This window comes from Nicotiana tabacum, chromosome 10, assembly GCF_000715075.1.
Source record: "Nicotiana tabacum cultivar K326 chromosome 10, ASM71507v2, whole genome shotgun sequence".
Classification (NCBI taxonomy): domain Eukaryota; kingdom Viridiplantae; phylum Streptophyta; class Magnoliopsida; order Solanales; family Solanaceae; genus Nicotiana; species Nicotiana tabacum.
In genome coordinates this window covers 114,610,799-114,627,621 of record NC_134089.1, presented here as the reverse complement: position 1 = coordinate 114,627,621, position 16,823 = coordinate 114,610,799, and the positions used below count along the sequence as shown (strand labels likewise).

At 40.7% G+C, this 16,823-nt stretch overlaps 1 protein-coding gene across 2 annotated transcripts; it reads left to right on the top strand.

Annotated features, from left to right (window-relative positions):
* The first annotated feature begins 9,926 nt into the window (after positions 1–9,926).
* On the top strand, positions 9,927–16,699 carry LOC107763355 (phosphoenolpyruvate carboxylase-like). 2 transcript variants are annotated; one of them, XM_016581830.2, is made up of 11 exons: positions 9,927–10,082; positions 10,448–10,645; positions 11,257–11,648; positions 11,825–11,909; positions 12,855–13,077; positions 13,309–13,412; positions 13,512–13,599; positions 14,027–14,181; positions 14,552–15,550; positions 15,677–16,063; positions 16,164–16,699. In XM_016581830.2, exons 2-11 carry the CDS (start codon positions 10,478–10,480, stop codon positions 16,455–16,457), a joined length of 2,895 nt encoding a protein of 964 aa, XP_016437316.1. In that variant the 5' UTR covers positions 9,927–10,082; positions 10,448–10,477; the 3' UTR covers positions 16,458–16,699. The 2 variants fall into 2 exon arrangements, with proteins under 2 accessions (XP_016437316.1, XP_016437317.1); XM_016581831.2 differs by having other exon boundaries at positions 9,945–10,082; positions 10,464–10,645.
* Positions 16,700–16,823: the final 124 nt, after the last annotated feature.

The following is a 16,823-nucleotide window of genomic DNA, read 5'->3' as shown; positions in this document are numbered from 1 at the left end:
CTCAAATGATGAATCTTTATTCTCACAAGATCTTCCGCGAGGGAATGATAAACCTTTGCAAGTGTGGCCATCATGCTCTATTATCTAGTATGGATGACGACAATGACCGTGGATATATGGAACGGTTCATTTCAATTGCTACCAGTGATATCATCCCGGTGACAGCTTCATCCTTTCCGAAAGCGTGGAACCGCACTCGTAAACTTTTTGTTTCATATTTAGTTGATTAGGGATTCTTGAATATTTGTATTGATCCTTCATTCTATGCTTCTTTCAGCAATTTGATGGGCTACCCTATAGTTGAAGGCTTGGGCCAGTGGGTCCAAAAGATCTTGTATGTTACTATGCCCGAGACCCATATGTGGAAAGAGATGTCCATCAAATACGGGTGGAAGGCCAAAAATTATGGTAATTTAGACTAACCTTGTCTCAACTTTTTATGTAAGGAAATTGATTTATCCCTTCTATCTTTTTCTTGAAATCAGGTCTGCCTGCGGGCTCTGCTGTTGTCCCCGAGGAGGATGTTTTGGTTGATCTTGCTGATGCGGCGAGGCTGCTTCAGGAAGCGCTTACTCGAACAGGTGTCTCCAGGCCTGCTTCAGGCACATGTGTTTTACTATGGAGTCCTTGGCCAGAGAACAAGAAACCAAAAAGAAGGCGTTCTTCCGTGGCCGGGGAAAAGAATAAGAGGGAGAAGACTATTGCCCCCCAGTCATCTCCGGAAGTTGTGATCACTAGCCTTTCTCCTGGGCTGGTCATAGACACCATGATAATCGACGATGATAGAGAAGCTAGTGATGATGGAGCTTCTCTACACAGAAGGTGACGTTTATGATTAACTCAACAGAATGCTCAATCTGTTGAGTTAGTTACACTAATCGAGGATGACGCCTCAGCACTTTGGGGGGACTTTTATTTAGTAGAAAATGCTAACTCCCATTTTAGGGCCCCAATTGCTGTGCCCAATACTGCGGGGCTGAGTACCGAGTCCCTGTTGTCTTAGGTTGGCGATCATACAACAACCAGCACTACATTTGATGCAGCTGGTTCTCATTTTTCAACTCCATCAGCTTCATTTCCATCTTCACCAACACCAGCAACTGCTACATCATTTCCATCTTCATCAACTCTTCCACCAATAACTGCTACATCATCTCCACCGACTGCATCTAGCCATGAAGAATGTGTTCCTCTTCTCCATTCCCCAGTTCATGGGATCTTGGGGGAAAATTATGCTGCCCCTTTTGAAGATCCACAAAGGAGAAGGAATGCTACTCTTTCGGTCTCTACTGGATGCAACTTGCTATCCCGGACGGTGGAGCTTGCTAATTATCTGAAGCCAAGATTGGGAAAAGATTCAGGCACTCTCAAGAGAGTGTTCGTTGAATAATGCCATGCACAATGCCGCAGCGGTACATTCCTTTCTTCCTTTGTTATTTCTTCTACTTTTGTATGAACGTATTCTGAGTTTTACCTTTCTTGCTTTGTGGGCCAACTTTCTTGATTTCGAGGGCCTTCGGAAGTTGATTCGCGAGAAAGAAGAAATTACTTCTGCACGGGATCAGCTTTTGGCAGAGCGGGAGCAAAGTGTTGCTCGCCTCTCGGGACTGGAAGCCAAGGCCACTGAGGCCATTGTATTGGAAGCTCGTTTGCAGCAAAGTGAGAAAGAGGTGGAAGCCCTTAGCCAAGAGATCGCCTCATTGAGGGTTCAATTTGAAGAAGCTAAAGCTAAATGGGTTGAAGTCCATAACGTCGTTCTTGCTGCATCCGATCTTGAGGTTGCCACCGCTAAAAGATCGAATAATTTGGAGGCAGTCTTGAATTCCAAAACTGAAGAGCTTTCTGCTATATGGGTGAAACGTTCCTAGTTGGAGGAGAAGTACAGGAAAACTATCGAGCATAATAGGCTCTTTAGTTCAACTGTTCGTGACCTTGATGTTAGACTCAAATTTGTTCGATCCATCGGGAAAGCTTTTCAACCTAGGTAACCCGACTCAAAGAAGAACTCAAGCACCGAGAGGATTCCCTTATTGTTGAGAAAACTTACACTATGTACAGCATGAGGAGAAAAACCTTGGAAGAGGCCAAAGCTGGTATCATTGATTTTGATGCTGAAATTGCTAAGGCTGGTGAGCTTTATTTAGCTACAAAATATGGACTCCTAGCGAGGTTTGATGCTCCTGGTCCTTCTAGTTTCGATTCTGAGTTCTCGGTAACTGAAGAAGAATCGGAGGATGATGATTTTGAAGGCCAAACTGGTGATGACCAAATATTGAGCCATCGGTGGATCCACCTACTTCTCTCAGGGGTGCGGACACTTCTCTTCCTCCTGGTTCCAGAGATACTGCAATATAGCTTTTCTTTTCTATTTCCAATTCTTATATCTGTGTTGTTTTGGCATGTTATTGTAAATAAAAACATCTTTTTGTTTGAGTCTTTCTTTCGTTTGAATATTCATGCAAGCCTTTAATCTTTACATTTTCTTCCTTTGTTTAGGGGTTTTATGCAAGTTATTCCGTTTGCATCTTATTATGTGAAGCCTGGGGTGTATTTTCCCCGAAAGCATTTTGGCTCTGGGCATCAACCCTTTTTCGTGAGGGATTTGATAAGTATTTGCACAAGTTTACTTTTTGCGTCCTTTCGTATACGACTTCAGGTGTATTTTTTTCCCGAAGCCATTTTGATTCTGGGCATAAATTCTTCAGAAACCAACCTTGTATCATGAGGGTTTTTATAGAGAGGGCCCTCTTATGTTTATGGTGCTCTTGAAGAGGATGTCTCCTGTTCATTACGGCATTAGCATTTGAAGCACTTGTTTAAATTTCAAATGACAAAGTTAATTCATCGTTCAGATAAGAAACAAGATAAAAACAAAAGGATTTCATTTTATTTTATTACTTCTATTTTCAAAAAGTACATAACCATTTGCAATGGTAAAATGAAATTGCCATTACTTGTGGCTAATTTGTACAACTTATTTCTACGGGACTGTCTGCGTAGTCCCCGGTCCCGATGATATAGTTATGTTTTTGATTTTTTGTTTTCCGGTTGATGTGGCAGTCATTATTGCCGTATCCTCATATCGCCCCCCCCCCCCAATGTTCGAATGCAAAGAATGCAAATTGGAACACTTGACGTCTTGCACCTTTAGGGGTCCCATTAATGAATTGCTAGACAACTTTATGCTCGGTAACAAACCTCGCTTCCCCTTAGGAATTTATGCTATCGAGAAAAATACTATCTAACAATCCTTTAATGGCTTGCACTTATGAACGGTCGGATAAAATTTGTCCTATAGAAAACTTAATTTCCCGATGGAAATTTTGCTATAGAGTCACAGACTATCTAACCGTCCCAGAGTGAATCTTTGCTTGTGTGCCTTGTTATTAAAGGTCTTATTGCTGCTGTTGAAGTTTTATTCGTAGTATGCTTTTTTTTGCTGCCTTGTTAAAAACCTTGCCAGAAAAACTCAATTGGGACAAAAGTTGAACGAAGGAAAAAATAGTACAACACATACTTTTAGTTTGGGTGATGTTCATCAGCAGTAATATCTTTTGAGGTGCACCACGTTCCAATTGTTGGGCAACTTTTCTCCATTTTGATTCTCCAATTCATATGATCCTTTCTCGGTGACAGCTGAAACCCGATAGGGGCCTTCCCATGTTGGACCTAGTTTACCTGTGTTATGCTCCCGGCTGTTTTGAGTTACTTTCCTTAGGACCAAGTCTCCTACTTTGAAATAACAGAGGTTGGCTCTTTGATTATAATACCGCTCCATTCTCTACTTTTGGACTGCCATTCTTACATGCGCCAAGTCCATGCGCTCATTGAGTAGCTCTAAGTTGACTAACATTGCTTCGTTGTTTGATTCTTCATTTGCTTGGAAATATCTCAAGGTGGGATCCCCTACTTCTACTGGATTAAAGCTTCAGCACCGTACACAAGGGAAAATGGAGTTTCTCCTGTGCTCGATTTGGCCGTCATTTGGTATGCCCATAAAAATCATGGTAATTCCTCGGGCCAATTACCTTTATCCGCTTCCGACCTTTTCTTGAGGTTTTGTATAATCACTTTGTTCGTTGAATCCTCTTGACCGTACGCTCGGATGATAGGGTGAAGATGTGATCCTCTTTATTTTCAAGTCTTCGAGGAACTTTGTGACTTTTGCACCGATATATTGTGGCCCATTATCGTATGCTATCTATTTTGGTATTTCGAACCTACAAATTATATTTTTCCACAAGAAATCCACCACTTCACGCTTGCTGATCCTCTAATAAGGACCTGCTTCTAGCCACTTAGAAAAATCGTTAGTCAAAATTAAAAGAAATCTTACCTTTCGGGAGCCGTTGGTAGTGGTCCGACGATGTCTATCTCCCACTTCATGAACGGCCACGGGGATAGAACTGAATGTAAGGGTTCTTCCAATCGATGCACCAGTGGTGCGTAGCGTTGGCACTTATCACATTTTCGTACGAAGTCTTTAGTGTCTTGTTCCATGCGGGGACAATAATATCCTGCCCTTACCAACTTCAGTACTAAGGAATCTGCACTGGAATGGTTGTCGCATATCCCTTTGTGGACTTCTCGCATGACGTAATCATCTTTGGATGCCCTTAAGCATTGGGCCAGCGGGCCTTGAAAAGTTTTCTATACAATTGGCCTCTCTTGAAGTTATATCGTGCTAATCTGGTGTGCAACGCCCGGGATGCTTTGGGATCTTCAGGTAACTTCCTGTGCTCTAGATAATCGATGATTTCATTCCTCCAGTCCCAGACTAAATTAGTCGTATTTACCTTATAATAACCATCTGTATCTAGGACTGAGTTCATCAGTTGTACTACCGTCTTGGATTCTGATCCCTTTATTTTTGTTGATAATCCGAGGTTAGCCAATATGTCTACTTCTGCATTACCTTCCCTTGGGATATGAGTAATCGACTACTCCCGGAATCGTTCCAACTAAGCCTGGACCTTCACCATGTATTGCTACATGCGCTCCTCTTTGGTTTTGAAGATCCCGTAGACATGATTTACTACTAGCTGTGAGTCGCATTTGATTTTGATGACCTCGAAATCAAGTCCACGAGCTAGTTCGAGTCCTGCAATCAAAGCTTCATACTCTGCTTCATTGTTAGTTAAAGGAACCATTCTGATGGCTTGCCTGAGGGTTTCCCCCGAAGGCATGATTAATACTATACCAAGCCCGTAACCTTTTCCATTGGAAGCTCTATCCGTAAATAATGTCCAAACCCTTGATGTTGATTCCGACACCATTACTGCCTCTTTGGTTGCCAAAGGCAGCACTCCCGAATTGAAATCGACCACAAAGTTAGCCAAGACTTGTAACTTAATTGCACTCATTGGTTTATATTCTATGTCAAACTCACTCATTTCGATATCCTATTTGGCCAATCTATCTGAGAGCTCAGGGTTGTGAAGGATGTTTCGCAAAGGGAAAGTGGTCACCATGGCTGTCAGGTGACATTGGAAGTAGGGTCTCAACTTCCGAGCGGCGATTACACGAGCTAAGGCCAATTTCTCCAAATGTGGTAGCGAGCTTCTGTTCCCGTTGAAATTTTACTAACATATTAAATGGGAGATTGCGTACCTTCATCCTCGCGGACTAAAATCGCACTTACTGCAACATCCGAGACCGCGAGGTAGACTAACAATGTTTCACCTTCTTTTGGTTTTGAAAGTAATGGAGGGCTTGACAAGTACCTTTTCAAATCTCTTAAGGCCTGCTGGCACTCTGGGGTCCATTCGAAATTATTTTTCTTTTTGAGTAGTGTGAAGAAGATGAAAGTTTTCTGATGACCAGGAAATGAAACTGCTCAAGGCTGCCAATCTCCCTGTGAGGCTTTGAACTTCCTTCACGTTTCACAGTTGGTCTGGGATATCTTCGATGCCTTTAATCTTGTCGGGATTTACCTCAATGCCTCTTTTGCGATACCAAAAATCCTAGTAATTTGTCGGAGCTAACTCCGAACGCGCATTTTTTAGGGTTAAGCTTCATGTTATGCTTCCTTAGGATATCAAAGGTTTATTGCAGATGCATAAGGTGATCATCTGCATTTAAAGACTTAACGAGCATATCGTCTACATAAACTTCCATAGTTCTTCTTTTCTTTTTTCAAACATCTTGTTCACGAGCCGCTGATAAGTGGCTCCGGCATTCTTTAACCGAAATTCATTATAAACAAAGTCTTTTCCTGATCATCGGGGTTCATCTTTGGTTGTACCAAAAATAGGCATCAAGGAAACTCATTAACTCGTGCCCGACCGTGACATCAATCCTTCGATCGATGTATGGTAGTGGGAAAGAATCTTTCGGGCATGACTTATTAAGAGACACACATGCAAAATCGATTGTTCTTCTTAGGAACTATTACTACATTGGCTAGTCAGTCGGAATACTTTAACTCTCGGATCGACCCCATGTTAAGTAAGCGAGTTACCTCCTCTTTGACGAATTTATTCCTGACTTTCGCGATAGGGCGTTTCTTTTGTCTTATCAGAGGTATGTTGGGGTACATACTTAACTTATATACGGCTACCTCTGTTGGGATACATGTCATATCCGCATGCGACCATGCAAAATAATCGGCGTTAGATTTAAGAAATTCAATAAAGCCATACCTGAGTTCGGGGTGTAGTCCTGTCCTTAAGTGGAATTTCCTTTCTAGGAATTTTTCGAACAATGCAACTTGCTCAAGCTCCTCCACTGTGGATTTCATTGCATCCGTCTTTTCTGGAACCTGGAAATACCACGACACCTGATAATATTTTGACATTTTTGCCCCCGGGCTAACTTCATCTAGTTCGGGAGCAGGCGCCGATTTCTGTAGTTGCTATGACACACGTCCCTTTTATTTACTACTGGAGACCGAAATTGCATTCATCTCCTTTGCCACCGGTTGGTCACCCCTTATCTGTTTAACCCCCTCAAGAATTAGAAACTTTAGCAATTGATGATATGTTGATGGTACAACTTTTATCTCGTGCAACCATGGTCTTCCACTAGAATAATGTTATATCTCATATCAGTGTGTACCACTTCGAAAAGAGTTGTTTTCATTACCTCTTCGGTGTTCGTGGGAAGCAGAATCTCCCCTCGGGTTGTCACGCTCGCGGGGTTGAATCCGGCGAGGAATTTTGTTGCTAGAATAATACTTCCGGTGAGTTTAGCTTGCTCCAATATTCTCCTTCTTGGATCCACTAGAACACATTTAATTTTAAAGTCTAGCACATTTAAAGAAATAACCAGTGCATCATTGTGTAGTAGCAGCAATCTGTGTGCATTCTCCTCCGTGAAAGTGATATCGTCTGCGGCGACTTCCCGGAGCCTTTTTCTATGGGTTATTGATACTTTTGTCTTTTTTGCTGCCGAAAAGGTAACCATGTTGATCTTGTTCCCCCCAAAGATCATGTTGATCGTTTGGCGCGGGGGATCTTCTCCTGCTTTCGAGGATTCCGCACTGTCCCGATTATGACCATGATTGTTCTTAGCTCGATCACTTAAGAATTCTCTGAGATGACCATTCTTTAACAATGTTCCCACTTCTTCTCGGAGATGTCAGCAATCCCCAATCCGGTGGTCATTTGTCCCATGGTATCCACACCATAAGTTGGGATCTCTCTGGCTGGGATCATATCTTATTGGTTTCGGGAAATGTACTTCTTTGATGTTTCTCATGGCGGACACCAACTCTACTATGCTAACGTTGAAATTGTATTCTGATAGCTTTGGGATAGGAAGGATCCCGCGACCCTGACGCTTCTTTATCCTGTAGTGATCTATTGTTCTGAATGCGATCAATCCTTCTATTAATGGCAAACCCATCCGTTATCTAAAAGCCTCTGCCGCGGCCTTTGGTCCGTTCATAAGGCAAAACCCGTCCCCTCGAAGGTCATCTGTCCGTGTCGAAATCGTCTTTTGATTTTTCTCTATTCTTCTCCTATCCTTTGATTGATGATGGAAAGTCAACCTAATCATCTTCGATCCTTATCTTGGATTCGTACCGATTGTAGACGTCTGCCCAAGTTGTTGCTTGAAACTCAAGCAGCCTTTCTTTCAGTTTTTGGGAAGCATCCGAACTTCTCGGATTCAGTCCCTTGGTGAATGTTTTGGCTGACCATTCATCCGGGACAACCGAGAGCAACATTCTTTCCTTATGGAATCGGGTAATAAACTCTCGTAGCAACTCGGATTCTCCTTGCACAATCATGAATATGTCGTCCTTTCGGGCTTGTACTTTTCTGGCCCCGGCATGAGCCTTGATGAAAGAATATGTGAGCATCTCAAAGGAGTCTATGGAATTCTCCCCCTCTTGAGAGTCTCTCCGAATTTCTTCAGTAAAACAGATTTAATTTCATGAGGAGCTAAATCATTTCCCTTCACCGCCATTGTGTAGGTGGTAATATGCTCATGAGGGTCTGAAGTCGCATCATACTTTGGCACGTCGAGCATTTTAAACCGCTTTAGAATTAGTTATGGTGTTGCACTTGGCTTGTATGTCAATTGAGTATACTTTTTTGAGTTTGGATCTTTCAGCAATGGTGGTGCGCCTGAGATTTGGTCCATGCTGGCGTTCACTTCCCTTATAAATCGTAAGAGTTCATTTTTGAAGGGATCGTTTTCGTTATTGGAACCGGATCTACTTCCCCAGCCCCATTGGAGCTAACTTTGCCCCTCGTGGTGTTTTGGTTGACCTCTGCATTGTTTAACCCACAAGAGCATCGGGAGGAACCGACTCTCATCTTTTCATATTATTTGAAGCCCCCGACATCGCCTGTTTCAACTCTGTCATAACTTTATCATGTCGCGTGAGGTGGTCTAGAATGATCGCTTGTTGCTCTTGCAAGACCTTTACCGCGTCGACGGCGTGTTACTCCTCAACGTCATAGGGAGTTGTCTCCCGAACATTTCGAGAATATTGCATGTCATGCACCGATGTGGCGTCGTCCCCCTCGTAGTGGGTGTCACTGATTGAGTCTTCGAAATGAGGCTGATCCCCTCGATTCTCGGGGTTATGCGTGTGGTTAACACCGTTATTTGCCATTTCTTATGATTTTTTAAAGATAAAATAATCAAAATACGTTAGTAAAAAGACAGAAACACGTGCTCCTGTTTAGGCCCCACGGTCTAGGCCCCACGGTGGGCGCCAAACTGTTTACCCATAAAATGATACAGTTGAATTTATACGTGGTTCTAGATGAGTGAATTAATTTAATCCTAAAATAGTAAGATAATTGAAGAAATATACAATACTTAACTTGAGATGGAGACAAAATAGCAGAAACACAATAGTCCCAGGCACAAAAATAATGAAATAGAAAGGCAAGAAGATAAAATTATGTTAAACTTTGGATAAAGTAGTATAAGTTTGCTAGAGAATTTTATATCCCCTTACAATGATAGTTGAGCTTACTATTTATAGATACGTCTAGGGAAGCAGATCCTAGAATCGTGCTCCTCTTTAATGTCAATTATGAGGGTCATTGATAAAGATGTAACGGTGAGCATTAATGCCAAATTCTTTGTAACGGGCAATCGTATTTAATGTCATGGAATATTCTTTATTAAATACTACCGAACGAGAAGTATTTATTACATCCCTATGAGCGTTATTCTCCACGATGACAGACGGAACAACTGCCTTTAATCTTGGATATTCCCTCCGTCTTAGGTTCCACGTATCTTTTTTGGACGGTCATGCGGCATGGTGGCCTCCTATGGAAAAGAAATGAAGGATCTTTAGGCATATTGGGAAGAGAAATTAGTGCCATGTTAGGAGAGTAGAGTAAACTGAACTAGTGTAACTATTTTAGTTTGACCATCCTCTTTTTTCAAAAGCGTGAAACCAGGCAGTCACATTAATTCAATTCAACACATGGTACTATCCGTCAACACATGTCACAAATAAGAACAAAAGAGTTCCACTTTGTCTATATATAGCGAACCAGTTCCGTAACTTTAGATCACACCTCTCACTCAAAACCAAAAAAAAAAAGTTTCTTTCTTTCCTCCTTCTTCGTCTGTATTTTTTTTTTTGTTTCATGTTCTTCGTCTGGATTCAGGTACTTTATGTTACACTTAGACTCACTTTCTCAAATGTTCAAACTTCTCTTTTTCTAGAAAAATATGTCCAAACTTGATATTTCATTTTCTGCACATCATGTCCCTATGATTCTTTCATTTTTGTTTTATCTATGTTTCGAAATCCATATAATTGGAAAAATAAAAAAAATAAGAATGTTTAACTCATATGAAGTTGCATCTGGGTTCTGTTGTTAAAAAGGATACTCCTTCATATTTTGTGGGGCCCCCACATAACTTTTTCTGTTTTTATGGGGTCATATGATCAGATAATGTGGGGCTTGTGATTTGTACAAAATCCATTTTTTTCAGTTTTTCATGTTATGCCCCACTTTTTTTTTTACAGGATCTTGATTTTGTAGTTTAACTTAAAAGGATGGCGACTCGTAATTTGGAGAAATTGGCATCAATAGATGCGCAGTTGAGGCTTTTGGTTCCAGCAAAGGTTTCTGAGGATGACAAGCTTGTTGAGTATGATGCTTTGCTGTTGGATCGCTTTCTTGACATTCTTCAGGATTTGCATGGCGAGGGTCTCAAAGAAACTGTATGCATTTTCCTATATCATTCTTCTTTTCTCCTTATTTTTTGTGAATTTTCAGGTACTATGTTTAGCCTCAACTATTCATAATACTAGGTGTTTTGTTTTATGCTGTGTAACCGGAGTTTAGCATGGAGTAAGCTTTGTGATTTTGCTTGGTTTTCGATCAACAAGTTCGTGTCTTTCTTCATTATTTTAATGTTGTTTTTTGTTTTTTTGAACTAAAGTTTTGATTTTTATGTCTGTATAGACTTAGTTGAACAATAAACATGAGTTTTAAACAAAGTAATGTTACAACTTTATTTAGATAGATAGAGTTACGTGCTATCTGTGCTGGTGGTAGGTAGCAGGTATGAGTGTAATTAGTCGAGGGGTGCACAAGTTGGCCTAAACACCACGATTATCACAAAATAAAGCTTTTGGATGAATCAAAAAGTGTGTTTGCTTTTTAAGTAGTCTGACTATATTAGAGAATTAGAAAAAGTCAACATTTGTGTAGTTATTGAGGATCCTAAAGTTATTTTTAAATAATTGTTACTTCATCTACGTTAATTAATTGAGAGGTAGTAGATAAAACTGGTCGAGTTTTAAAGTTCATTTGTTGAATGTGATATTAGGTCCAGGAGTGCTATGAGCTTTCTGCTGAGTATGAAAGCAAGCGTGATAAGAAGAAGCTTGAGGAGCTCGGCAATGTGTTGACAAGTTTGGATCCAGGGGATTCAATTGTTGTCGCTAAATCTATCTCTCACATGCTTAACTTGGCCAACTTGGCTGAAGAAGTTCAGATTGCTTATCGTCGGAGGCAAAAGTTGAAAAAAGGTGATTTTTTAGACGAGAACAATGCGATGACTGAATCAGACATTGAAGAAACTCTCAAGAGACTTGTGGTGGACTTGAAGAAGTCTCCTCAAGAAGTGTTTGATGCTCTCAAGAATCAGACTGTTGATTTGGTCTTTACTGCTCATCCTACTCAATCCATCCGAAGATCTTTGCTTCAAAAGCATGCAAGGTCTGGTCTCTTGTTTACTAAATACCAGAGGACTCTTAGATTTGTTACACTTTTATACAAGTTTGATTTTGTTTGTTTATTCCTTCTATAGTATTAGTCATAATCCATGGGAATCTTCTTATTCCCTTTTTATTCAGTTGTTTTACTGGTTTAGTGCTGACTTTTCTTCTGTTTAGGATCCGGAATTGCCTGGCGCAGTTGTATGCTAAGGACATTACACCTGATGATAAACAGGAGCTTGATGAGGCTTTACAGAGGGAGGTAAATATCAGTGCGCACTTACTGGCTGCATCTGATATGCCTTGACTGAATTATATCATTTGGCTTCTTCAATTTTGTATGCTTTTCTGTAGACTGTCCGGCTCTTATAGTAGATATATGGCTGCTAATGTCCTATCAAGTTGTATTCATCTGTCGGACTATCGCTGTCTATTTGTGCACTTTGAAGGTCCTGTACCTTTTAAGCTTTCTTAATGTGATGCGCTAAACATATTGCTTGTTAACTGCTGATATAAGGAATTGGTGGAACCAAATTCATCTCTCACCACTTATTTAACTTATTACCAATAGACAGACGTCTCATCGACTAAAAATGTAGCAACCAAACTTTGGTTTTCAGGTATTAGGGTGTCAGATATCTTTTCCAAATAAAAGAATTTTGTAAAACTTTAGTTTGAGAAGCTTATATGACATTGTTTCTATTCAGTCAAATTCAATCACGATCAAGTTGCATTTATAAATGAGGTGCTCCTTTTATGAACACAATGATTCCTGTCTTTGAGTAGGGATTTCAAGTAGGTTTTAGAATCTAGGCCACTTCTGTCGTTCTCCAGAATATGGATGCTAAGTATGTATTTATACAGGTTTTTAACTGCTTCTTAGCCTCTCTGTATTGGTATATATTCATATAGTCATAATCTTCTTAGATTCTACTCCAATAGTGTTCTTTCATTTTACATGAGACTTGTGGAATTTGTGACAAATGACTGAACTTTACTCTGGAAATTGCGAGTAATTCTGGGCAAACTTTGTCTTGCTACATGGATCCAATAAAGTTGGAAAACTGAAGCAGTGCTGAAATCATTGCTCTTGATACTTTACGAGTGGCATTCCAGAAAAAGAAAAGAACTCAAGCTTTGAACTTGAACATTTCTAGAAGAAGATATGTTCGCTTTTCTCAATGCATCCTGCTTACAACCTGTGCAGATTCAAGCTGCTTTCCGCACTGATGAAATTCGGAGGACTCCTCCTACTCCACAAGATGAAATGAGAGCTGGAATGAGCTACTTCCATGAAACAATTTGGAAGGGTGTTCCAAAGTTTCTGCGCCGTGTAGACACAGCTCTTAAAAACATAGGGATTAATGAACGAGTTCCTTATAGTGCTCCTCTTATTCAGTTCTCCTCTTGGATGGGTGGCGATCGTGACGGTACAATTCCTCTCCATTTAATGGTGTTATTTTCTAAGTAGAGAACACAAACCATTCGAAACCTGTGATATTGTCATGATACATTATTTGAAGGGCACTCGGAAGTATTTGCTACATAGATTTCTCTTTTGAATGGAAGTCGGGTTTTAAGATTACTAGATATCTTTGGTAGAAGATAGGATAAATACTTCTTCCATCACTCGCTCAGCATGTGTTTTCTAGTAAATGCAGGTAATCCGAGAGTAACTCCAGAGGTCACTAGGGATGTTTGCTTATTGGCCCGAATGATGGCAGCTAATTTGTACTATTCTCAGATTGATGATCTAATGTTTGAGGTTTTAACAACGCATATATCTTTCTGACTTTCCTCTTGGTCTATTTTGAAAAACTTTCATCATTTCCAACATATGATTCGAACTAGCACATTGTTTCAGATGTCTATGTGGCGTTGCAATGATGAGCTTCGCGTTCGAGCGGATGAACTCCACAGTTCATCAAAGAGAGATGAAAAACACTACATAGGTAACTAGCGTGAATTTGAATCACATAAAGATAACCTGCTAGTTTCATATACATTTGATAGCACAGCCCGGAGTTCTGGCCTGAGGTAACCTTTTGAATGTTCTCCACTTCAAGTGAACATAGGTAACGAAGCATGAATCCTCTTGAAGTGTTCCATGATTGCCAATCTAAAGAAAAGAGAACTTCGTACTTCCATACAAATTCAATTGGATTGTGTTGATGCTGTTTTTATGAATGCTTTCTATGTTCTCCATTTCAAGTGAGCAAAGGGTGTTGTCGCTGATTTTACAGAGACAGAGAGAGAAAAAAAGTAATTTCACCGTCTGCTGTTCAGTCGGTCTTGAGAAGTTGCATGAGACTGTCTCTATACCTATCTTTAACAGAGCAATTGCATAACTCCTGAGCTACAAACTTTTCTTTGATGTAGAGTTCTGGAAACAAATTCCACCAAGTGAACCGTATCGTGTAATTCTCGGTGATGTGAGAGATAAGCTGTATCATACGCGTGAACGTACTCGCCAACTGTTATCCAATGGATTCTCTGATATTCCAGAGGAGGCAACATATACTAATATTGAGCAGGTGTGCAACACTTCAGTATTTTCTCATCTTTCTTACTTTTATATCTTATCCTGTGACCAACTTGTAGAATCCCGAATTAATAAACGTTGTTATTCTTTGTTGAACAACTTGACATGTTATTCCTGATCATAAGACTAGAGAGTACCACCAGAATTGTACTTATATCCAGTTTGTTGACTAGGCATTGATATTCTCTTTTGTATTTCAGAATTTGCACATACCTCCATTTTCTGCCACACAATGTTTTTTTTTTTTGATTGTTAAAGGATTTTGCTAAGGAGCAGCAAAATGCTGCAGAGGAAACTCTGTCACACAATGATTCCTTTTGCATGAATAATAAGGTGCTAATATTTTTGCACATTTTGTGCAGTTCTTAGAGCCTCTTGAGCTCTGCTACAGATCTCTTTGTGCTTGTGGGGATAGACCCATTGCTGATGGAAGCCTTCTAGATTTTCTAAGACAAGTTTCCACCTTTGGACTCTCACTTGTGAGACTTGACATAAGACAAGAGTCGGATCGCCACACTGATGTCCTTGATGCCATTACCCAGCATTTGGAAATTGGTTCATATCGAGAGTGGTCTGAGGAACGTAGACAGGAGTGGCTTCTGTCTGAACTCAGCGGCAAGCGACCTCTATTTGGACCCGATCTTCCGAAAACCGAAGAAATTGCTGAGGTTTTGGATACATTCCATGTCATATCAGAACTTCCATCAGATTGCTTCGGGGCATACATCATCTCAATGGCCACTGCACCATCTGATGTGCTTGCAGTTGAGCTTCTACAGCGTGAATGCCATGTGAAGCGACCTTTACGGGTAGTTCCACTTTTTGAGAAATTGGATGATCTGGAGGCTGCTCCTGCTGCTGTTGCTCGTCTTTTTTCTATTGAATGGTACAAAAACCGTATTAATGGGAAGCAAGAGGTCATGATTGGCTACTCAGACTCTGGCAAGGATGCTGGTCGTATGTCGGCAGCATGGCAGCTATACAAGGCTCAAGAGGAGCTTATAAAAGTTTCCAAACAATACGGTGTGAAGCTAACTATGTTCCATGGTAGAGGTGGTACAGTTGGAAGAGGAGGTGGTCCCAGCCATCTTGCTATATTATCTCAGCCACCTGATACAATTCAGGGATCTCTCCGTGTAACAGTTCAAGGTGAGGTTATTGAGCAATCATTTGGGGAGGAACACTTGTGTTTTAGGACACTACAGCGTTTCACTTCTGCCACCCTAGAACATGGGATGAATCCACCTCTCTCTCCAAAACCAGAATGGCGTGCCCTTCTGGACGAAATTGCAGTCATTGCTACTGAGAAGTATAGGTCAATAGTATTCAAGGAACCCCGATTTGTCGAGTACTTCCGCCTGGTCAGTGTGCTAGGAAAATGCATTATATTCATTCTGAAACAGTAGGTGTTACCAAACGGTAACAAATATTTCTTTTGACTTTAGTAAGTTAGTTTTTTCATTTATTCTTTTGGATCATAATTACAGGCAACACCTGAGCTGGAGTATGGTCGAATGAACATTGGCAGCCGTCCATCAAAGCGTAAACCCAGTGGAGGCATAGAATCACTTAGAGCTATTCCGTGGATCTTTGCATGGACTCAGACTAGGTTTCATCTGCCAGTCTGGCTTGGCTTTGGGGCAGCATTTAAGTATGCACTTAACAAGGATGTCAAGAATCTTCATATACTGCAGGATATGTACAACAAATGGCCATTCTTTAGAGTTACTATTGATTTGGTTGAGATGGTGTTTGCCAAGGGAGACCCAGGCATTGCTGCTTTATACGACAAGCTTCTGGTTTCTGAAGATTTGTGGTCCTTCGGTGAGCTTTTGAGGGCCAATTACGAGGAGACAAAGAGCCTCCTGCTTCAGGTAAAATTGTATGACTAAGTTCTTGCATTTGGCATGCGTTGTTACTTATCATGTTTGATTGCATGATAACCATTTTCTCTTATATGTTGCTTTTGTATAGATTGCTGGACACAAGGATCTTCTGGAGGGAGACCCCTACTTAAAACAACGACTCAGGTTGCGTGATTCGTATATCACTACCTTAAATGTGTGCCAAGCTTACACACTAAAGCGAGTTCGTGATCCAAACTACCTTGTTACACTGCGGCCTCACATAACCAAGGAATACATGGAATCAAAGCCTGCTGCTGAACTAGTGAAACTGAACCCACGAAGTGATTACGCCCCTGGCTTGGAAGACACTCTCATCTTGACCATGAAGGGTATTGCTGCTGGAATGCAGAATACTGGTTAAGTCTATTCTGTTCTATGTTTTAGTGTTTGTACTTGAAAAGCACTGCTCCCACTTGTGTTTTGTGGTGGTGAAGTATTTGCCCACCCGATTACCGGAAAGTATACATGTATACTCAAGTTCATTTTGCTTCCAACTTCTAGTTTAGTAATCCATGTGATGGCTGAATAATTATTGCCTCTTGTTTACTAGCTTCTTGAATACAAGTATGCTGCAACAAGTAGCTTTTCTCCTTTTGATTTTTATTCTTTATGCTTCAAAATTCAAGAATCTTTTCCAGTTGCCTTCTAGTTTTTAATTGGAGTGGTAAATGGTTTTGGGATCCTGAATTTTGGCGGTTTAAATAGCAGGGAGATTTACGCTACAAAC

Bases quoted from the DNA above. Each gene is read 5' to 3' on its own strand.
- LOC107763355 (XM_016581830.2), top strand. From the start codon at position 10,478: ATGGCGACTCGTAATTTGGAGAAATTGGCATCAATAGATGCGCAGTTG. The intron at 11,910-12,854 runs GTAAATATCAGT...CAACCTGTGCAG, and splicing joins ATGAGGCTTTACAGAGGGAG to ATTCAAGCTGCTTTCCGCAC. The intron at 14,182-14,551 runs GTGTGCAACACT...CATTTTGTGCAG, and splicing joins CATATACTAATATTGAGCAG to TTCTTAGAGCCTCTTGAGCT.